General features: G+C 38.1%; 1 protein-coding gene across 1 annotated transcript in view; it reads right to left on the bottom strand.

Annotated features, from left to right (window-relative positions):
* FAM135B (family with sequence similarity 135 member B) overlaps window positions 1-25,145 on the bottom strand; it is a 146,369-nt gene that overhangs the window by 13,091 nt on the left and 108,133 nt on the right. The window contains exons 13-18 of the mRNA XM_075211682.1: window positions 23,019-24,834; window positions 21,076-21,236; window positions 15,937-16,028; window positions 5,345-5,442; window positions 2,984-3,135; window positions 389-499 (exon numbers count right to left, since the gene is read on the bottom strand). Of these exons, the coding sequence (XP_075067783.1) occupies window positions 389-499; window positions 2,984-3,135; window positions 5,345-5,442; window positions 15,937-16,028; window positions 21,076-21,236; window positions 23,019-24,834 (2,430 nt within the window). The remainder of the gene's footprint in view (window positions 1-388; window positions 500-2,983; window positions 3,136-5,344; window positions 5,443-15,936; window positions 16,029-21,075; window positions 21,237-23,018; window positions 24,835-25,145) is intronic.

The raw sequence follows: 25,145 nt of genomic DNA, 5'->3' as shown, positions 1-25,145 counted from the left end.
TTATTCTTGTGTTTTTTTGTTTTGTCACTTAAAGCATTGCCGGTTGCTTCATGAGTGGGGCCATTTAACTGAAGCTGCTTGAATTGATTTGCCCATCTCTAATTAATATGAGTGATACATGAAACTAAACAGAGCATTATCTTGGGAGAGCACAATAAATGTTCAATTTAATAGTGCTTGCAAAGTGGTAGGTTGGATTTGATGGAACCTTTAACTTTTGCACAGTGCACCTCAGCTGTCTTCTCACAACACACCAAGGAGCGCTTTCAGTTTGCACAGACGGACACCAGGCTTTGCTAGACCGATCATTGTGTCATCACAGGGCATCCTCAATGAGGCCCACTGTATATAGACATTAAGGTTGCAATAAAATATCATCTATACATACCTGGCTTTTGGCTAAGCTGGTACAGGAAGGATTTTCGGAGATCAGCATTATCCCTGAAGGTCAACTGTAGAAGTGAGCCAGACTTCTTTAACTTTTGCATTAGCCACAAACCTGAAAGATGGAAATAAAAGGACTAATTAATGATAGAAATACTGTAATTCTCTTACATCCACCCACAGTCCTCCAATCCTCACCTTTCCTAAAACCACTGCAAGTAGAGGAAAGTATCCTTGCAATACCAGTGGCTTTATGATTGACAAATCTTATATATTTTTGTATTAACTAAAATAAATAATTATTTGAACCTTTACTGGGATCAACCTAAAATATTTTCTAATTGCTTCATTCAAAATCACAAGGCAAAAGAATATCGTGTTATGGATGATAGGACACATTATGTCATATAACATCCGTTCAACATGTTCAACAGCACATAGTTCAGCACAGTGGTCAAAGAGGAATCTAGAACTGTCGGTATGTAAAATGTTTGGAAAATGTAAGTGAATGGAATGTGATAATTTTGCAATGAAGGCAGTTGGAGAAGTGGCAGTATGGCATACCACCATATACCAGCCCACTTCCTTCCACCATTGGTTCAACACCCATGCCAACCTCTATTGATTACTTTTTAGTCAATTGGAAACAGTTCAGGAAAAAAAAAAAGTCTCTATTTTCGCTACTGCTGTCTGTCAAAATTGGCTGAACAGATTGTACTGAAAATGTCCCCAAATAAATAACCTCATCTCTCTATATGCCGGTTTTCAGGCATACTATAGTAGTATTAGCCCCTGAAAATAGGAGTTTTAATGAAAGGCTCAGTTTATCTTCAACATCAAGAAAAGTATATTCCTATATGGTCCGCTGCCCAGGGAAGGCTCGGCCATGTGCCTCACTGGCAGTTTTCCCGAAATGTCTATGGCTCCATGACATCATTTAATTTAAAGTTTTGTTTACTTTTTATACTGTTTTCTTTTTTTTTTTTTGTAAACTTGGAAGTATGGGTTAATGAAGAACCCGGGTCCTGAATACGGGTGACCTGGGCTTATCGGGGCCAGCTCTGGTCTATAGGGGGCTGACGCTGGCATGTGTTCTTCCTGGTGGCTGGCCCTCCCCTAGTATCTGCCACAGGAATCAGCACTGATCTGCGCCTCCCTTTCTGGACCTTTATCTTCCTTCCGACTCTGTGTCTGTGCCTGGCTTTTGTTCCTGACCACTGTGTCAATGGTCAGGAACAGGGGTATCAGCTCCCTATGGTGTGGCTGCTGATACTGCATGGAAAATGATCAGAGGTCAATAGTACTGTGATATTTGTCTTTAATGCAGGGACATTTGGGAGGAATGTCCTGCTCTAAGCTTTATAAGTTACTCTGCTCCTGAAGGGGAAACCAAGAATATAGCCAGAGACAAATTCTCAGGAGCCAGTGCTACCAATGTGGGTGGCACTGTGCTGCCAGGGTGGGCATGGCCAGCATGCAAGGTTCATTGCTTTAGACACTGTTAGGCCTTCATCCAAAGCCACTCAAGCCAGATGACTAGTTCCAAGTGCAGGTAATATTGTTCGGGAAATTCTGATGTTCATTAGCATTCTACGGCTTGTGGGGATTTAAAGCATTTGGAGATAGGTCCTGGTGGCAAATTATTATCGTAGATGTGTAATGTGCCACAATGCTCTGCAGCGCCGTACAGTAGGGAAAACAGTATATACATAAAACAAGGTGTGGAGGACCCTGCTCATTAGAGAGCTTACATTCTAAGGGGAAGAGGGCACAGCTGAAACAAGAGGAGCGAGTGTGGCTCAGAGTGGAGTTTGGGACAGTTGTGAGGGTGCATTACTGTGAATAGTGTTATCGGGGATAAGGTCACCTCTAAAAAAGAGATGGGTTTTCAAAGAGCTTCTAAAGACTTGAAGGCTGTGGGAAAGTCTGATTGTGCATTGTAGGGAATTCCATAAGTGAGGAGCAGCACGGGATAAGTCTTGTATGCGGGAAGTTACCAAAGACGAGACAAGACGTAGGTCAGAGGTAGATCTAAGAGGGTGGGAGGGTGAGTATTTTGATATGAGATTTGAGATGTATGCAGGGGTGGTGGTGTTGAGGGCATTGTTGGTCAGGGGGAGTCATTTGAATTTGATTCTGGAGGACACAGGGAGCCAGTGTAGGAATTTGCAAAGTTGTGGAGCAGATGTGGAGCGGTGAGAGAGGAAGATCTGCTGCGAAATTCCCTTCTGCCTCAAGTGCCAGCCCACCCAAGCTCTCTGCTATAGACAGTGATTGGTGGTACGCATACCAAGAAATTTTGGTCATGCCTCCCCTCATCATGAATCATAGTGCCCATCCCTTCTCTATGCTGAGAACTGTTGATCAGACAACAAATTTAAAGCTCTAATGTGCTCCAGGCTTCACCAATACATAGTATGCCCTGTTAGTAAAGGTGAGACGGCAGTGTTATCATTAAACAAAAACCAAAAAAATGATCATTCATCCCTTTAAACATTTTATACAGAATGATTTGCAAGAACAAAGGAAGGACATCTATTTCACCAGAAAACTTTTGGAGGAGGGTGTTCCAGCAATTTGTCATTGTTTTTCAACTTACCTGTACTAACCAAGGTGCTGTTACTATACAATGTTCCAAGATGAGGTCCAGAAAGAGAGAGAAATGTATGCAACTTGTTGAGATAATACCGGAAACGGGGACGAGTGAGTACAGATCTAATTATGATGTTTCCCAAAGAATGTCCAATAAAACTGCATAGAGAAAAATCGACAAAGTAAAGTGCATGTATTATATAATAACATGCTACAGCTAGGTACTGTGACAATTGTGGAAGCTTATAAATAGCACAAGTCATGTGTAGTAGATACTGCAGGTTGAGATGAGAGAAATCTTGGAAAATGAATCAACATCACAGTCATCCCAGTTCTAAATAAAAGACTATAAAGTGTTGGATTACAAATAAAATGACATTCACAGGAGAATCACAGATAAAACTCTAAGGGCTAGATTTACTAAGCTGCGGGTTTGAAAAAGTGGGGATGTTGCCTATAGCAACCAATCAGATTCTAGCTGTCATTTTGTAGAAAGTACTAAACAAATGAAAGCTAGAATCTGATTGGTTGCTATAGGCAACATCCCCACTTTTTCAAACCCGCAGCTTAGTAAATGTAGCCCTAAGACTGCACCCAGGAACTTTGCATCTCTGCAAAATTTGACTGAAAATTCACTCGTCTCTAACAACTGGTAATTACCAAAATGAAACTACACGGACATATCAAAATAGGCCTTTAAGCCACCAAAGTATCCCCATCTGTCATGATAGACTGTATTTCTTATGCCACAGATTGATATTAGCAGTGAACTGTATAAGAATTAAATCTCTGTTTTGTATGGACATCACAGTTGAGTAGTTGTCCGCAATTGGCCCAGGTGGGACAATGTATTTTTTGCGGATTTTCACAGCACCTCAAGACACCGTTCCTTGTGAAACATCATCAAGCTGAGCAGACTTCATGATTGCAGTTCCTTCCAAACTTGCCCCAAGAATCACCCCTCTTTCAAAGCCACTGAAGTCTCTTCCAGGGGCATATTATGAATCCAGTTGGTCTATGTGTAAGAGTAATGCATAGCCCCCTCCCACAAAATAAAAAAGAACATGGCGGGTGGGTCACTAGACTGGTGATTTCACCCAGCTCCTGCCTGCCCTCATCAATGATCCAGTAGGTAGAGAGAGGCAGAGCAGCTACTATAGACACAAATACATATATTACTGGTTAGTGGCTGTCAAAGCCGTTCTGGTAAAGTGGTTTCCAAAGTGCAGAGGGCCCCTTAAAACATAATTCCACGTACCCTGCATACACTGTAGTCATGGTAGATGAATCAATGTTTTTTACATCAACCCATGGAAGACAAAATACGGGACAAGTGAACTTATACATGACTTTAAGCAGGATAGGAAGCAAATTGCTTAATTAAAGGAACAAATATGTGAAAGCACTTGTTTTAAAATATACTTTGTATCCCTTATTTTCTCAAGTGTTTATTTTATTACCTGTAGATCTCATGGAACAAATTCAGCATTTGTAAAAAGATGATTTTATAAAATTCTATAATTACTATTAATGTCTTCAGTGCTTTTCTGGGGCATAAGTGGAAGTGTTTGTAAAGTAGCTGATCTACTTTTCATGCACTTTACTATTCTATTTAAATTTCTATTGACAGACGTAGCGATGACGTCAAGCTGCAGTGCCGAACACTTCTCCAATCGGAATAACTTGCTGTCAGCATGGTGATCCAATGGGAGGTCTCCAGCGTCGGCTTCAAGGTAAGTCTGTTTATTTTCCAATGGGTTTTGCAGAAATTCGGATTTTATTTGTAGGGCTTGTCGATGTCGGATTTTTCCTCAACGATCAAGCATACCCAACCCCTATGACAAAGAGTTATGAGAGCCAGAAGCAAAGCAGAAACACTTCTGTGTGTGAAATGAGGATTGTGCATCCAAATTCTTTACTTATTTATGAACTATTATTTTGGGAGGAAATAAGGTGTCTCCTACATGTGTTTTTTTGGTTTGAATGGGTTGTCTATGAGCCACAAAATCTGCAAATCTTCAATGCTTTTTACTTATTCAGCGCAGAAGCGCCACTGGAAAATCCCATGATAAGAATAGAAACTTTGAACCTTAACAGACGCCTCCATTTTGCCCCACAAATCCATTGGTAGCTTTGTTAAACGAGAATCGTTTGTGCCAACTTAGGCACGCGATCATAAAAGAGCATTTGTGCTGCGTTTTTATACTTACTCTTTGTAAAAGCCATTTTCAGAATAATAAAGTTCAATAGGATGTTCAGTGAAACTCTGCCAGATTAATAGGTTTTTCACATTGCTCATTGTAGTCAGATATTTGTCATTCAGTGAATTGTGAATTCCTCTTTGAAACTTTGCAACATTCTGTCTCACCTTATTCTTGAAATTGAGAGGTTATATAACTGAATGTGTTGAATAATTTCATCAATCAGTCTGTCAGTCATGGCATCAAAGTCGGCAAATGTGTCATTCTAAAAGAGAAAAAAAGGAGAGAGGTATTGTGATGAATAGGCTTTGAACACGAAAATGCAGACACCAGAATAAATGAGGAAAGCAAGTTATATTTAAAGTAAGTGCCACGACATTGACATCCAATGTTGGATGTTCAGTGTCTCTCTTTAACCAAAATCCCCTGCCGTTGTGTCATTCCAAATTGATCCTTTTTGCTGCCTGATGTGCAGGTCCTTGTGAAATAACTGCTCATTTAAGTAGGTTTAAGGTCAGAATATTAAGCAGCATCCAAACTGTATATTATTTTCGTCATGTTTGTAGTTGGGTGTGATAAGTTCTATTAAAAGGACTGTCAAGATGTGTCTTTGTGTCTATGAATAGAGCAAAAAGTATGTATTTTTAAGTTACAATTTTTATGTCCCATTTATTAGGAGATGTTCCTCTTTGACCACTTGGAATGTCGGGATGGTGATTGATACGAGTTGAGTCTTTGGGTCTGAATCACAGAGGGATGCATTTTTGAGCGCAATGTGCGTTTGTTTTAAAACGTATGTAAATCGGATATAAGTACGCCCAAATACAGCAAGGAGCGGATCTTAAGATATGTGCGGTAATACATGTGGTTTTAGGTCCGCTCTGCTCTACTAAACAAGAATATATCAAAACAAAATAGCAGTGGAATCCCAGATCCTCCAAAAACTGGAAATGCAATGTGAATGAATTAAAAAATAGATTTATTAAAACAAATATATATTAAAACATGTAATGATACTCCATATGCATATACAATAAACCAATATCCATCCTTAGGAGTATTTAAAAATAGGTGCACCTATAATATTAGATCTAATTAGATAATGTCTCCAATTGTGATGGTATAAGTTGAAATGATCCTGTAACTTATTTAGAGCTCATTTAGTTGATATCCATACAATCACACAGTGTGTGTGCGATGATGTAAAAATAGCCAAGCTGAAGAGACGGTCCGTAGATTTAAAAATCACCGTGGGACATAGCTAGAATGTCTCATGCCTATTTCAAACTGTAGTCAGAAAAATCTCTCCACATACTCTATACATAGAAAAGAACACAGTCCGTATAGAGGCACTTGCTTACCCAGGATCTCTGATGTAGCGCCCCATCCGAATTCTTCCGTCTTATGCATACATGCTTGAAATGGCGGTTACAGACCTCCCCCAAAAAGGGGTATCGGGATCCTGGTTCCTAGACAAGTGAGTGTGTCACAATCGTTCCTGTTATCCGAAAAACGTCCGGTGTTGTAGATGGAACCTCCTCTGCCGGACAAATTGAACTTCGGTCTCTGAATGGAGACCTGTATGTGGAGTAGATCCGTATACTCTTTGGCTTAATTGGTTGTAGAGCTCAAAAGTAGGAAAAGTAGCATATGGGTTAGTTGTTCCAATTAGTGAGAACACCCAACTGACGCGTTTCGTTGTATAATACAACTTCCTCGGAGATGGTGTCAGCTACAATATTAGCTTCTTATATATGAACCTAATTGGTTCAATCACATTCACCTGATCAGTTCACATTGCAAAAACCAGTTAACCATATAGAAAGACCCGTCACTAACTCGCAGTGCGAGTTCCTATATGGCTAAAGCGTCAAAGATTACATCTATCAAAGATTTAGTCTCTGTTTAAAAACAGTGTCATAGCACAATATATCAGAACAGATCCTAGTACTTATATCTATATATTTCTTATGTAATAATGACAGCAATCAATGCTAACACAGATTCTTAGACATTAGTTTGATCACATCATCAATTCAACATGCCGGATGCAATCCATTAACCCCATCGATGCTAGACAGAAGACATTACAAGTGCTGGGTGATATATAAACGATCTTTAGGTAACATATCCCTGACACTTGCAAGGCTTCATTCATTATATCATAATATTTAATAAACTTATTATCCAAACACAAGCACAAATAAAGCACAGCCTTCAATGTAGGCGGTGCCCGATATCCCCGTCAATAGATACTTTAAATTACTTTTTAGTTTTTAGTTTTTCTATGATCCGGCATCAACAGAGAACAAAGAATTTTTAGGTGATACGATTCTACATGAATCTATAAATAACATTTCTGGATTCTGATAGTGTCTATACCCATAGAGTACACATTTGGAGTAAGCCCCAAGTATACAAGCCCTTATAGTATATATATTAGTAGCAAACTAAAAAGCTAAAAAAGACATATACGTATATTTTCATACTTATTGCAGATAATTCAAAACCAACCAAGAGGCTTAACTAAACCAGCTATTGGTTTACCGATCATAACAACCTTTATAGTAAATGTGATCTTTATGCTATTTGGTTTAGTTCTATTAATTAATTTAGACCCATTGGGGACAGTGTGTTAAGAAGATATATCCAGTAAGCCTCTTGTTTGCATAGTGCTTTAAACCTGTCACCCCCTCTGGGGGTTGGTTTGATGAACTCTAAACCCATAATGAACAAATGTTCCGGATTACAGTTGTGTTGTTCCAAAAAATGCTTGGACACACTGTGTGTCTTCAACCCTTTCATGACATTCCTTCTATGCTCATTAAATCTGGTTGTTAATTTTCTCGTAGTCCGTCCCACATAATACAGGTTGCGACTACATTTCAACAAGTAGATGACAAAGGCAGAATTACAGTTAATAAACCCCCGTACATTTATTTTCCTTCCATTTTCTTTAGATTCCACACAGAAAGTTCTATGACAAATGTGTTTACACGTGATGCATCGCTGACCTCCACACCTGAACGTCCCATATGGGATAGAGGGAATCCAGTTTGTGTCAACCCCACCTCCTTGTGTCATGTTATCAGCCCCTACTTCTTTTTGATTTTTATACAGTGATTTTTTACTGCCGTTGCTTTGTTGTCTTAGAAAACTAGGAGCTAGTAAATTTCTCAGATTGCTAGCTTTTTTAAAAACCACTGTAGGGGTTTTGGGGAGGAGTGACTTTAATATCGGATCCTGCCTTAGGATTGGGTAATTTTAGAGGAAGCTTTGTTGTACTTTGAAATAAAAGCCCATTCTAACCTTGTGTTGTAATTCTTTTTTCTTTTTGTTGATATATAAGAAATCTGATTAGTCTGCAGATCTAGAGACTTAGTCTCAGCTATGTCACATCTATTACAAGTTAACAACGATGATCTATCTATTTTGGAGACCTCATCACGTGCTTGATTAACTGAGGATGGTGGATAGCCACGGTTGAGAAAATTCCTCGACTCGGCTTGTTGCAGAAAGATTGCTTCATCTGAACAATTACAACGTAAACGTATAAACTGCCCTTTCAGGATATTTTTCTTCCATTTTGAATGGTGGGCACTTGACAAATGTAAATAATTATTGCAATCCTCTTGTTTGAAAAATGTGGAAGTAGATATCTCACCATTAATGAGCTCCAAAAGCAAATCCAAGAACTCCATCTTGGTTTCATGGTACTTATAAGTAAATCTCAAATGGTAATCATTGTTGTTCATATAATCAACAAAAACTTGTGCCCGTGGTCCCCCCCCCCTTTCCATATACAAAACAGGTCCTCTATGTACCGTCCATAGAGGACGAGGTCCACCCCGAACTCGCCAGACCACACGCGGGATTCTTTGAGGTCACCCACGTATAGGTTGGCGTAGCTCGGGGCGAAGCGCGTCCCCATGGCGGTCCCCATAAGTTGCAGGTATTGGGTGCCCTCAAATAGAAAATGATTATGAGACAGGATGAAGGATATAGAGTCAATTAGAAATCTCTGATGTGAATTGGATAAATCACTTTTTGCTACCAACACTTGTTGTATAACTTCTATCCCTCTAGCATGAGGAATGTTGGTATATAAAGACTCCACGTCCAACGTGAGGAATGCAAAATGTTCATCCCATATAACATTTTTAAGAAGGCTTATAAGGTGTGTATAATCTCTAAATTGTGATTTTAATTGGACTACAAGAGGCTACAGATAAAACTCTACATAGCTAGAGAGATTAGCCGTCAGCGAGCCAATTCCCGAAATGATTGGGCGTCCGGGTGGAGAGTGTAGATCTTTATGTATTTTCGGTAGATGGTAGTAGATTGGTGCTATAGGGTGTAGGGTATAAAGAAAATTTAACTCATCTTTTGAAATTACCCCTTCATCAGATGCCTTATTCAAAAGTTCTTTAAGCTCTGATGGTATAATACACTTGGATTATTTTCTAGTTTTCGGTAAAACTGACTATTCTCTAATTGTCTATATGGTTCCTTCCTGTAGTCTGTCAGATCCTGATCTACAACACTTCCTCCCGTATCTGCATTCTTAATTATGATTGATGAATCAGATTGTAATAGTTTAATAGCCTTTTGTTCGTTATGTGTAATAGTTAAAATGATTTTTATTTTTATTTTCCTGTAGGCATAATATTCTAAACTGTTCCGTCGTGATTTTATTAAAACAGTCCATATGTGTACTTTTCATCTGGACCGGAAAGAATTCCGATTTGACCTTAAATTTAGATCTCTTATAGCTATCTTGATCATTAATATCAAACAATGGAATGGAGTGATCTTCATTGTGATTATTCTGCATCAATAGTTCCTCTAATTCTGACAGGGCTTGAAGATCCGATTCTGTATCTAAAACAATAGGTTGAGCTGAAGAGTCAGATTCTCTCTTTCTTAAAGCTTTATTCGCAAAAAATTTTTTTGCGACATAACAGTCTCATATACCTATTTAGCTCAGTGAATAATTCAAAAAGATTTGGACATGCGGAAGGGGCAAATTTCAACCCTTTACTGAGTAATGCAATCTGTGCTTCAGTCAATTGTTTACTGGATAGGTTGAAAATACCTCCAGTAGTTTGTGAAGTCTGTTTCCTCCCTTTTATACTTAAATTCTTATTTGTCTTTTTCTTAGACTCTTGATTTATGTTGCTCCTACTATTTTTGTTTTTATTTTTATTTTTATTTCTACTTATACTACTAGGCTTATATACTATCTTAGGGACTTGATGATCCTCCTTTTTACCTCCCTTAGGACCATTATTTTGATACTTGGAAGTACCTTTTCTGGTAATGGTACCTTCTTTTTGTATGGGCTCAATATGATCAATTCCTATATCAATTGAGACCTTAGGATATTCTCTTAGACTTTTTATTGATTTTTCAGTTAGTCTACTAAACAAGACACTGCAGGATACGTCCAATACATATGTGGAATATAAAATCACAAATAAAAGCTCAGAAAAAACAAAACTGTTAAATTAATGTTACCTGTAAATAAAATCAGCATTAATGATAAAACATTAAAAAATAAATAAGTATTTTTTATTTTTTTTCAAGAAATACCTTAGTATGTTATGAATGTCTACTGTACATAAAAATGTGTTATAAGTGTTTACAATCAGTTACTTCTGATTGCAAACACATGTCATAGCATGTATACTATGACTTGTGCTGATTACTAGTAATCAGCACTTAGACTAGCCCTGTAGTTGAAGCAAAAGATACGACTGAAAATCCAAGTACCTGAGAGACGTTCAGAGCTAGAATTGGACGCTGCTGTGAGCACTTAAGACTGGCACGCACTAACTGTACATTTACTATGGGCAAACACTCCTCCCCACCCTGCTCCTTCCCTGATTACGTAGACTGCAGAAAGTGCTCATTGCGCTTGAGAATGAATTGAACGTGACTGCAGTCTGTGGTGTATGGCCCAGTTCTAGGTATACTCAGAGTGATTTTGCACATTGTTTGCATGAAATATCCTTTTACGACTCTTGATTAATGAGGGCCCTATGTGCTCGAAAGGACCATTTGATTCCCTGTGTGTTTTTTTATGCAAATAAAATGCTAACTGTTTTGAAAACTAAATATCATATGAAGAAAGGAAAATAAATCATTTTCTCAACGGATATTTCAAATCCTAATAGGATCGAGGAAAAGATACATTAATAGTGATCAATAATTAATGTGGCAGTATATTATGTCAAAGTCGATTAATTGGAGTATATTGATTAATATTGTTTTACTGTGCAATTGCGATCAGTAAGCCACGTGTTATGATGCAATCGCACGATAAATAACGCACTCATACACTTACACTTACACATTCACTTGTACATAGCTAGTTTTTATAATAGTTCCAACCCACAGTCGTTTATGAACAGATATTATTGAGTTTATAGTTGAATATTATAATGTTATATGCACTTTAGTGAGATCTAAGGTTCAGGTTACAGGAAACATATCATGTTTGGTGTCATTCTAATCCCTTATTTAGCCTTAGTGATTCGGTTCCATCAGCTATAAGATCGCACTTTGTGTATGCTAGTTATGGAATATAGGGAATTAGTAATCAGAATGGTATTGTCTGTATAATGTAAATAGACCAGTTTGAACTAGCTTTCGGCGGGAAGATTGGTATGCATCTGATTGGAGAGCTGACCCCCACCCTTGGAGGGTGTCGTATGAACTGTCCTATGAACTACACTATACTGGACTGTCCTGGATGCTGAACCTATGGAAACATGCCAAGTCATCTGTATTGTATTTACTGTAACACCAAATGTATATATATTGCTCTCTGTAATCAGCTTACAGTCTCTTTGACCACAGACTTCAGGATTGAATGACTGTAAGCTGGATCCAGCACTGCACGGCGTATGTATCAGCTGTACTTATTTATTTAATTGTTATTCTTTTGCTTTTGCTAATAAATAGCTTTGTGAGTTGGAACCACACAAATCGCATAGACAATGATTATTGGTAAACGAAAAAATAACTTTAATAATTAAGAAATTGTAGCAAGGGAGATATTGGGTGTAGCTTTCTGACTTTTTCAGTAAAGTAAGCATGACCACATGTGATCATTGGCTGAATGGATAGAATATGTTGCAACTAAACTTCAGTGAATAGTGGCTCACATGTGAATCACATGTGTAAGTAAACAGATGGTTATGTTTTACCCTTACGGTGGATGAATTAGCAGTGGCGGAACTACCATTGGTGCTGCAGGTACCGTGCAAGGGAGCCAATGGACCTAATGGGGCCTGCTGCATGGCAGACGCGGAGTATCGGGGGCCCCGGTTGCCTCCTCCCCGCCTCCGACAGCTCGCTAGTTCCGTCTCTGATTTTATGTAAGGTTCAATAGTATTGAAACTATACAAATATATAAAGACCTCATAGTTTAAAACCAAAAAGAAAGAACATTAGAGATTTCCATCACTCTCTAAAACCGTACTGCATCTGTGTAAGGTAGTTTAAAATAATCACAGTTATATGATACTACATATATTTCTTTATTCTGTAGTTTCCTTTATATTAACTGACCGCTGACTGTTTTTTCATGTATACTTATTTTCTTTTGCGGAAAACATGTATTAAGGAAAAAACATTCATATTGCTAAATGGATGAGCTTCATGTATATTTGTTTATGGAATATGTTGATTTTTGATGTATTGAATAAATGTATTATTATTTAATATCTGGCCTTTGAGTGGACATCCTCTTTGTGTGTGACTCAATTACCCTAATGCACGCCATCCCAACACCGGATGCCCTTTTGTTGCAAAAGACCAATTTTATCATGTGTAACCTGTAGCGTTAAATAACTTACCTTGGTTACTTTTCTAGCTAATACTGCCCAAAATGTATTCATACACAATTTTATATTTTCATAATACACTAAAGTTGGGTACACAATACAGGTTTTTTATCCAATCATCGTGCCAATCACACGATAAACAACGTTTGGTTTTGGTCAGATATTACAAGAGTGTGTACACTCCCACAATCATTTTTTATCGGGTAAATGTGGAAGTGGGTACCCACTCACGGTCAGCAGCGTAGGCAGATATCTGTAGAGGGTACAGAGTCACGATCATTTCAGCAGATGGCTATGACACATAGGACATAGTTGCCTACTCTCCCGGAATGTCCGGGAGACTCCCGAATTTTTCTCAGTTCTCCCGGACTCCCGAGAGAGCAGGCAAAAATCCCGGATCCAGCGTCTCCCCGTTGTTGTAGATGGTGGGGGCGGGGCTAACCGCGGCATCGTGGTCCCGCCCCCTGCTGCGATTGGCCATAATTTCTCATTATTGACAGGGGCGGAGCCTAACGGCACATTCCCACGTGGTCACGCCCCCTCGGCGGACCCCCTCCCGGACGGCTGGCTTTAAAAGTTGGTAAGTATGACATAGGATGGTAAATCGTGGAGGTGTGTACACATGAATCAGCATGCTCATCGGGACTTTCAGTCAGTGGTAAAATTGTTTTGGAAATCTGATCTGCGGTAATTTTCTGTAGTGTGTACCCAGCGTAAGGCCTTTAGGTAGCAGTATGCAAAAAGTAAGTACATTAATAAATTTCCTTCCCCACTATAAACCACCAAGAAGCACTGACATAATAGTGGGGGTCTGGCACATTTCCACCCTACGTTCCCATATACTTACAATATCCTTTCGTTTGACACAGTTACAATCCGAGCGGTTTCATATTGGAGAATCACCATTAATTTAACAACCCTACGTTACATTCTGCCCAGATCCTTTATAAAACAAGCTGGCATACTTTGACTAAATATAGGAAGAACATCATGGACAATATACTGTTATATATAAAGCTCTCTAATGTCAGAGTACACTGAGTACAACATTATATTTTACAGAAAGTGCTAACTACCTAGTCCAGACTAGTCCCATTGTTCCTAATTTGGGGGTAACATATTTTAATTCCTTGCATCAGGCAGAATCTATAGGGAAGTATCTAACATATCAAAGAGCAGACTCACGCATGCCAGAGCTAGTGACTCCTGGGAGTCTCCATTCAAATAAAAAAAACCTTTACTAGTGACATATATAACAAAATATATAGATTGGGTCAGCGGGTCCATTGGTTGCCTAGTTTAATGTCACAAACCGTACTTGGCTTTGATTAGGACCCATAGGGCATGATATTTCGTAAAGCAGCTAGTGGACCCATTGTCCTACTGGTTTTTTGTGTGATTTATTTTACTAATAAAGATTTACATTATTTGAATAGAGTCTTACAGCATTCTGAAGTGGTCGCCCTGTCTGATATTTTGGATACTTTGCTGTCTGTAGAAACGAGCCTACACCTAAGTCTGCTCAAGAGTTTGGATAGAGTCAGCACGTATGTTCACTGCGATCATCAAAGAGAAGAGGTGAGCACGGAGAGTAGAGAAAAGTAAAGGTTTCAAAACTGTTCCATGAAATACTTGGTCCACATTTGGTTGCTAGTATTAGCACAATTTTCCAGTTGGAATTTATAAATTCCACAAAAACGCAAATGAACAATTACTGTCCAGGATGGAATTCTGAGGAATGACGAGATGGAACTTAAGACTGTATTGCATGAACTTCGAACAGTAGGCTTTATAAGATTATTAGAAGTCACTTTTGTACCCCATAACCTGAAGTAAAGCTGTCTATGTGCTTTTACATTCTCCCGGATCACCTCGGTGACGCCTAATACCCTAATATTTTACAGTATATGTTTCATAAAGCCTCATTTGCATTCTGAAAGGTACTTTGCAAAATGCATGTAAAAGAGAACTGAAATGTCAATTTGGTTGGATGGAGAATCTATAATAATAATAGAGGTGGGAGAATGAATGCTTGAAAGCATTAAACTTATTTGTTCCAACCACGGGGGTCCTGTGACCCTCATTCCCTCTTTGTTGGCTGCAACTGAACCGATTAGGTACCAATATTTACAAATTGCTAGATGAAAAGAACTGTGGGCCTGATTCATTAAGGATCTAAACTTGAGAAACTTCTTATTTCAGTCTCCTGGACAAAACCATGTTACAATGCAAGGGGTGCAAATTAGTATTCTGTTTTGCACATAAGTTAAATACTGACTGTTTTTTCATGTAGCACACAAATATCAACTTTAAATTTCAGTGTACAAATAACCTATCAAGTATTTGTGTGCTACATGAAAAAACAGTCAGTATTTAACTTATGTGCAAAACAGAATACTAATTTGCACCCCTTGCATTGTAACATGGTTTTGTCCAGGAGACTTAAATAAGAAGTTTCTCAAGTTAAGATCCTTAATGAATCAGGCCCTGAATTACTAGGTATTGGAAACTATCCCTCCATTTTTTTATGTTGTGTATTTGTACCAAGCATCTTACAAAATGTTACCTGAAGACCAAATAATTTGGAGGGACAGGTGCATGGAAGTAGGTTTGAAACATATAGAGTGGAGAAATTAATTTATATTGTAAATATTTAAAACAAGACCTTTTGATATTTAGAAAGGGAGATAGTAACCAGAGCATTTTCTACAACTACAGAACAATGTATCTTAACGAAAAAGGACTGCACCCCAGGGAATAATATAGGAACTAGGTGCAACAATTATATTGCATTTTATAACCATTTAATTTTCCTAAACAGATAAACACTCATTTACCAATACAACGTGATTTATTTTCACGTTAAGATTAGCAATATAAAAGTCTATTTAGTTATTGTTTCCACATACCTGATTTTTTTCTGACATAAGGAAGTCAAGGTTTGCCGCCGGCAATCCCAACTCAAGAAATGTCTTGACTAGCCGAAGATCTGCGCTATTACCTGGAAAAGAAAGTTAAATATTATTAATCTATGACATCACGAACTGAAGAATAATTTTTATTGGCAAAGGCTAATTTCATTGAACTTGAAAATTCAGTTTCAAGTGGAGTTCCATAAAGAAAATATTGATACAAAATATAACCTGGAGGTTCCATGCTCCACTCAATGTAGCAAATACCCTACACGTCTGCTTTGATCTGACGATGCTCTTGTTGCACCTGCATGTGGACGGCTTTTTTATGCAGTGCGCGGTTGATAAAAATAATGTCGGCAGGTGCTAGGCGAGCATTGCCAAATTGCTGCAGACATCAGAGAGAACCACTGAGCAAAGTGGAAATGCAGGTAAAAAATACATTGGATTAATTTAAACCATATGTATGTAGTCATCTGAGAAACTAGTTGGTTATTTGTACCACAAATCAGTTGCACAGATAAATCACGTTTTCATTTGCAATATTTAAACAAAAACAAAATACTGTAATTTGCTTTCGGTACAGTTTAAATAAAAGATTATTTATAATACTAAACACAGTTAAGAAAGACGAGGAACGAAGGTCTTTGCTATGTTTATAGCAGTGAGAATGATACTAAAGAAAAGCACCAGACTAGACACCAGGTTACACGGCTACTCCAAGCTGTCCGATACCCACAAGAGCACCAGAGCAGTACAAAACAAAAGCTTTCCCTAGAACCAGTGATGATAAATGTATAAATTATACTTTTCGCCTTTTGTATATGTATTTTGGTGAAAGACAGTTATGGTCAACGACAGATGACTCTCGAAAGATTTCTACAGTAACCGATTCATGTTTCGTGTCTCCGCATCATGGAGGAGCTCAGAAGAAACTGAGGAGACCAATACTGCTGCTCATAGTGGGTGGCGTGAATGATAGGAACAGCTACAATTGTAAAGGTAAAGGAACAGATACAGTGTGGAATGGCAAAGTAAAAGCTGAAGATCATTTCCAGAAATCCATCTGCACGAAACAGGCCGCAATCTCTATTTGCAAGAAATGTTGCTGCAACATTGCTCATCTTTACAAAGGATCATCATCATCATCATCACTTATTTATATAACGCCACTAATTCTGCAGTGCTGTATAGAAAACTTACATCAGTTCCTGCCAAACAGAGCTTACAGTCTAAATTCCCAAACATACACAGACTAAGGTCAATTTGATAGCCGCCAATTAACCTACTAGTATTTTTTTGAAGTGTGGGAGGAAACCTGAGCACCCGGAGGAAACCCACGCAAACACGGGGAGAACATATAAAACTCCACACAGATAAGGCCATGGTTGGGAATCAAACTCATGACCCCAGTGCTGTGAGACAGAAGTGCTAACCACTGAGCCACAGTGAATCGATTAGGAGAGCAATGACTGAAGATGGGGCCTTTTCCAAGCCCACAGCACAGATAGGTTGATGGATGTAAGGAAGTGGGTGAAGGGTTGGGGAAAGAAAGAGTGTTAATAAATAAAGAAATGGATTTAAAAAAAACAAAATCAGTATTTTTATGAATTTTTATGAGCCTTTCTGGACCTCATTTACAAAAAGAACAGGATATGCACCAAGAAACACTCATTCTCAGGATGCACTACCACAAACTTGAAGTGCAAATCTGAAGATTCACTTTGTGTAAAAGTGTATTTTTGTTATGCTGCTGAAGTTGTGCCCCAAGGTTGCTGTTGACAGACAAATGATAACATTTTCCAGTTATTCATTATCAGAAAATCAGGTAACTCTGTATCATTCTGCTTCCAAAGCACCAGGGGAATAAATCTGCTCTAGCAACCCCTTAGTGGTTAGATGTGACCACAAAGTGGCGGGCAAGTGGTGGAAAAACTATTTTTATTATTATTATTATTATTATTATTATTATTATTATTAAGTTTAGTGAGCTCTATGTGAGAATGTCCATGTTACACATCTATCTGCCTTCCATATACCTTCAGAATTATAACTCAGGAATGGTGTAATGTATTAACAATAATCATGAAGTGCTGGGTATCAAATTAACTCTTACTACATATGTACAAACAGCAGGATTTTAAGATTAAAAACAAAATATGCTCAGGCCCTTCCCCAAAGCACCTTAAAAATATCAACTCAACTTTATTTTTAATATGTGATACAAGAAAAGTACTCTTATATTCCAACAAAAATATATTTAGCTATCGTTCTAAATCAATCTGACTCCTTATATCAACGGTTCACCTTGAATATTGAGTAAAAATTTTACCCATCTGTTATTAAAAACTTTATTACAGAACTGGTGTAAGTTCAGAGAAAGGGGACAAAACTAATATAGAAACTGAGGACTTGGATTATGAAACATTTTTATATTTTCATTATAAAGGCAATTTTGTAGTAAGCAAGTCATTATTCCTGCATGTGAATGTATTAAACTGTAAGAATGCCTCGAAAAATATTTCAACCTCAATAGCTGAAAATAATCATTAATTTTCATTAAGAAAAGTAATTCTGCTTTTGGATAATATTCTTCAGGCATTGGACAATTGCATAGATACGTAATGTCATATACAGTAATCAGATAGAGGCTACAAACCTTTAGTACTGACAATCAAGAGAACGAGGACTGCATCAGTAAGGTTATCTGGGTGAGAGATTGAAACTCCAGCTCAATACGGGCCTGATTCAATAAGGAACATAAATATCATTGTGTGCCATGTTTTGAGTGGGTTGGGTACAGGTGAGCCATGACCACCATGCCAACAACTGTGATTTCTACATAAAAAAGCTGAAGGGAGAAGAAGACGAATGAAATACAAGCAGACTTACTTGAAAAACAACGAGGGAAATGTCCGAGGCCAGCGCAGGGTGACAGGCGGCGATTCCGACTTGAGACCTGTCTGGCACTGCAGTGTGATGTGGGCACGACTTACTTCAATTTTAATTTAAAGCGGCAATGTCCGGACCCCGCAGGCTAACTGTTAAACCAGTTATCCTGCGGGGTCCGGACATTGCTGCTTTAAATTACCACTGAATTAAGTCACACCTACATCACACTGTGCTGGCCTCGGATATCTCCCTCGTCGTTTTTCAGGTAAGTCTGCTTGTATTTAATTTGTCTTCTTGTCCCTTCAGCTTTTTTATGTAGGGATCACAGTTGTCGGCATGGTGGTCATCGGTAACACCGTTTTGAGTAAAATGGTTCTGCGCCTGCCCAGAAACCGGACCATATGCCAGTGAACGCAGCAACATTCAATTCATCTTTGAGATCAAAGGAGACGGGCGACAGCGTACGATTTAATGGGCGGAACGGTGAAGGGAAAGGACGTATGCACGTAGTCAATGTACAGTAAGGGCATGCCAAGCTCGAGCACGCGCAGCAGTATCTGATTCAAACTTTGGGCATCTTAAAGCTACGTGTTTTCTGTTGTATCACTTGCTCCAGCCATAGGTCAAGAGTAAGTGTTGAGTGATGATGGTTGCTACAAAAATAAGCAACTGTAAAAATGCATTTTTATGTACAGTAGACATTAATAACACCCTAGTAAATGTTTTGTATGGGGAAGGTAATGGAATTTATTGTTTTGTTTTGTTTTTTAAATGTTTTGTCATTAATGACTATATTATTAACAGGTGACATTAATTGAATATTTTTTTTCTGTGCATTTTGCTGGGACTTTATATTCCACATTTGTATTGGACGAACTCTGCAGCGTATTGTGTCTGTCAGAGCAGGGCGCAACTAGACCCGTATTTGACAAGAGATGTTTCTGCAGATCCCCTGAATATGGCGGTGCGTATACCAAAATTAAATATGTTTTAAAAAAAATGTTATGTTCATTTTGTGTGACTTACTGAATCAGGACCATTGTGTTTAGTGAAAACATCTCTGGATTGGACATCATGATACTAGGATCTACTAAAGATAGATTTTCAACTTTTTTTCAAAATTGCTAGAAATGATCAGGGATGGTAAAGGGCACTCTTTGCCCCAACTTACTAAATCATGATGCTGCCATCTTTACTGATTTAAGTGAATTTACCAGCAGTGTTTAAAAATCTTAGCGCTTTTCTCAATAATTTCAAAATGGCCATTTGCTTCAATGCATTAGGTAGTACCATAAATTAAATGCCTGAATACATTAAAATAAATGGAAAAAAATGTATATCTATGGAATTTCCATTGCTTGTCAAATGGGCAAGTTAAAAAATAGTCTGACTCTGAAACACCTCGCTGGAGATGTCGGGTTAATTCCATATGATCCTGCATTTTTTGTGTTTCTATGATCCCAGAGTTCGGTAATAGTGTTAATTGCTTTTTTGTTTATATTACATCAATAGACATAGGGACATCTTTAATTAGTGATTAATTATTTTGTCAACAGTGTCATTATGCTGAATATTGAAAGTTTTCACTGCAATAAATTGGATTAAACAGTAGTACACTTATAATATTGAACATAATCAAAGTGTTCATAAGTTAAATAACCACTTAATTAGAGACTACCCAATCTGTTTAATGGGGAGCGCTGATGACCAATCAATCATAGTGGTCAAGATATTCTTTAACTGGCCGATTTGGCTATTAATGGAAAACACCATAGACTGAGGTCCTGAATGTCATTTCATTTCCATGGAGTTATTAGTGCACCTGTGGAAACAACATTGAAATTAATGTTTGTTCCATCGTACTAGTTCTCATCTGTATTGAGTGCCTAAAGCCAGTAAAAACATTTTGGTGACCTTGAAGATCAATTTACTTAGTTGTCCATTCATAGATTCATCTGTTTTATATTTATTACTGAGATATCGGTGATCACGTGAGGTCTTTTGATTTTGTTTTGGATGTTTGGAATACTAGTAATGATTAATTTTCCTTTAATAGATTAATTGATTAGAAAATTGCCCTAAAAATCACTAAACAATCAGCAATTCTGTCCACCATTTCTAGAAATAGACATTTAGTGGATGACCCCCTATGACACATTCATTTTATATATAGTATATGAGTTAGGTAAAGTATTTGGCATGAAAATCAACACTTATATCTACATACAAATTCTATATAATCACCATCTAGCCCATGTACGCAGACCACTAGGTGAATGCCGTCTTCTAGATGGTCTTCCTCTGGTGAAAAATACGGTGTTTCTGACGCGAGTGCGGAGAGGTCACTGTACAGGAAACCTTCTAACTTCAGATGTTCTCTGAATTTTTCTTTAGCCTGATAAAAACTAGAAAACATACTTATTAGCAACAGATTGGTTTAATCAATACATAAAAAAGTTGACCAGAAAACATTGTTCTTAACATCATTTTACAATGTGTGTGTGTTTGCCAAGCTAAAATAAATATCCCCCAGTTATATAACAATCATACAGTCTTATGTATGTAATTGACAATTAAACAGATCATATAAATTAAGGTGGGCTTTGACATTACATCAACTTTGCTTAAGGGCAATTGATATAATTTAATATAATCTTGACCTATTCTTGTAAAGATAGAAGATTGGAAACACTGATGATCATTAAGAAACAGAAACAGTAAAATGTTCATGGCGCGGACTCTCTTCCAGGTCTTTGGAAGCCCCCCACATACATTTCCAAGTTGTGGATGTCCTGGTAGAAACAGAATAACATCACTACAAAGTCCCCTTTAGGATCTAAAGTCAACAGAAAATAAAATAAGATTTGCGCTGACAATTTTTGTGCATTCACTCTTAGAACTAGGACCTCCTCCTTAAATCCGCCAGCCAATTGAAATAATCCTATTCCGCAAAACAAAAAATTGTATTTCCATTTGCTGTACTCAGTAGGGTCTGGGTACTTAAAATCACCCTGGACCACTGACGGTCAGCTATGGTACAGGCCTATATGCGCCAGAAAAAGATTTGACACACTGTCTTGGAAAGACAGCTGTCATCTGATTGGGTGAGCCAGCGACCATCATGATCAAACGTTTATTGCAAGTCAGTATATCACATGCAGAACCATACTGAATACAGAAAAACAGTGAAGGGACCCTTACCAAAGTTCTAATGTGGGGATGGGTTTAAAAAAAAAAGGGGGGGCTTAAAGTGAAAAATCCCTGAACAGATTTACAATTACTTAATTCATTATCAATTATATTTTAATAAAATATATATTATAAACAAGCATCATGTCCTAGTTTTGTCACTATAAATCAACAACAAATTATTATTTTCTTAATGTTTGACACTAAAATGCCTTTAGAATAACTGAAAATGTAAATGTGGGATGGTATGACTGTTTTAATGCATTTGGCACCCAAAAATGGATGAGGTGGATTTGATATATTGATCAATCTAATAGGTTTACCTAGTCAGCCTTAATTGTTAAATTTGACTCATCACTTATACACAGTGGAGTAAGTCCAATACCTTGATAGAGTGCATTAAGCCTATCACCTACATAAACTGGATCAAGCCTATTATATTTAGACAGTGGAACAAGTCTGACAACAAAGTTGAGCACATCTGTTTCTTATAATAAGTGGAGTATGGCTGTTACCTACATACAATGGAACAAGTTCAGTCACCTATATACATTGATGGAAGACATTTCTCAACAATACAATGTAAATCCACCCTTGTCCAACAGCATACATATTTCAATCATTTTAAAGTAAAACACATATCAAAATGCAGTGTAACCCCATATTATATCTGGAGGAAAGACTTGCTTTAACATAATGGAAATTAGGAATTTACTATAAGGGCAATCAGGTTTTGGAATTCTCCTATCACGGGAGGTGGTGATGATAGATTCATTAACTTGAACTAAAAATAAATTGGATTCCTTTCTTACACAAAAATGTGATCTCTAGTTATTGGCTCATGATGTCCCCCTGCCCCCTCCTCCCTATTCTGGGGTTTCTTGTCTTCTTCTCAATCAACAAAACTAGAACTTAGAAGTGTTGAACTTGACGGTGAACCGTAAATGCAGCTATGAAACTTACAACATTTATATGTTAATGAATGTTCTGCATCTCACCTGAGCATTCTTTCATTAATCTCTTCTCCAGCATCTGAATTATTCTCAGAGATAACTCCGAAAGATCCCAATGGCTGTCTTGTTATTGGGAAGAACACCTGTTTGGCGGAAAAGCCAGGGAGAACCGGAGTGTCTTTTTGAATTGAGGAAAAGGGCAAACAAGTTGCCGTGCAAGAAACAGACAGGTTAACCATTTCAACGCCTCTCCTTCCATCCAGAGCAAGAACTGGGGATGAACTGGCATTTGAATCAGTAGCACAGAGGCTTCTATTCATTTTGCTTTTTTGGTCTGTGTCACATAACTCATTATCAGAAATGGAATCCTGCAACTGATCGCTGCTCGAGTCTTCTGTGAGCTCAATTTCATGCAAAAACGGAAATCCACTCAGAGCCTCTTTGGCTTGAGACATGATGGAAGCGCTACTTTGTGCAGAGTCTCCATCCACCACTGGTCCCAGTGAAAAGGGTGTTGAGTTCAACATTTCGGGCACTTTGCTCAGACATTCCGAAAAGCATTCATTCCCCTGAATGTCTGTATTGCAAAGAACGGATTGACCATAGACATCAGTTTCATCTAATGTGACCTTATCAGAGTATAAATTCTTCAAACTACTGTTAGAATTTGAAAATAAACTTTGAATGGCCATTTCTACTATGGGAGACTCAACAGGTACACTTATATTTGGAGAGTGCAAATCACTAAAATCTTTAAAAGCCACTGCCAAGTCTGTCCTTCCATTGTCGCTGTTTTTTGCTAAAAATTCTACTTGGTCATCCTCACCGATGGCATTTTTTGGCAGTGTTACGTCATCCGACGACTCCTCCGGACTACTGATTTGCGGTGCCGAAACAGATTTAGTTAATTTTGAAAGCTCCACATCTCGTTCCTCCTCTTCAAATGGCAAAGAGCTGATGGAGGTCAGAGAAGCTTGAATCCCACTTGGCAAACTCGTATTACTCTCCGTCTGTCCTCCCTCTAAAGAGTTCCTGTGCATGCCATGCTTTCTGGATAACTGGTGCAACAATTGTTTATCACTGGTCAGGTCCATCGTTTTGGTGCTGGTATCACACCAAGCTACAGAGCTGGGCTCACTCTCTATTCCAGAGTCAGATATGAGAGATGAGGACCTCTTGATCACACCAGAGCCCAATGGAAATTCTTCATGTTTACCACTAGGAAAACATTTTGCTGCCAGAGCATTTTTCAAGGATTTGCTGATCAACTCTGTGCTGTTGCTTTTGGATAATATGTGCATACCCTCATGTAATCGCCTTTTGTCTGTACTTGGTTTTTGGTTATAGTCACCAAGCTCATACATTGCAATATTTTCAAACGACAAACTGTCTTTGGTGGTACCCAGCACTCCCGTAGACTGGTGGATGTAGTCTGCATTTATTGTAGACTCACTAAATGAAGCACTTTCAATTAACACTGGTTCTCCACCATACTGATCAAATGTACATGACTTTTCGTCAACATATGTGACACCTTCTGATATGTGAGTGGTTTCATTCTCACTAGTTGTCTGAACACTGTTTATCATTGATAATTGCAAGTCAGTTACAGATACAGTGTCCTGGGCTACAGAAAGCCCTGCCGTAGAATCTTTTTTTTCAGAGGTTTCTTGAAAATTTTGCACTGAGCTCTCGCTTACACCATTATCTGCTGGTATGTCAACACACGGGCTTGCTTTCTCAAATGAAGCGTTTTCATGCACTGTAGTAGTGTGGATGAAATGTAAACTCGTATCACCGTCATTTAAGGTATTTTTAGAATCATGTTCTTTTTCAATACTTGTTCCCGATAGTGTTAAGCCTATAGTGAGTTAGGAAACACAGATAAGAAGTTGTAACTAATGCAAGATGAATGCATTCAATGGCAGATCATTAGCAAGACAGAATGCAATTTGTAGTGTTCCGCGTCATTGTCAGTCTATACAGGCTGTCTATAACAGTTATCCATTTAACCACTCCTATCGTATTTCTACCTCTGACACATTCTCCCCTTCACTCCCACTATCTGTTGGTGTCCTAAAAGACACTGTTCTTGGCCCTTTACTTTGTTCATTGTACACCCCTTCTCTTGGGGCTCTAACTCGCTCATTCTGCTTCCAATATCACCTCTAC

The sequence above is a fragment of the Mixophyes fleayi genome, chromosome 5, assembly GCF_038048845.1.
Source record: "Mixophyes fleayi isolate aMixFle1 chromosome 5, aMixFle1.hap1, whole genome shotgun sequence".
Taxonomy (NCBI): Eukaryota; Metazoa; Chordata; class Amphibia; order Anura; family Limnodynastidae; genus Mixophyes; species Mixophyes fleayi.
This window is presented reverse-complemented; position numbering and strand designations above follow the sequence as displayed.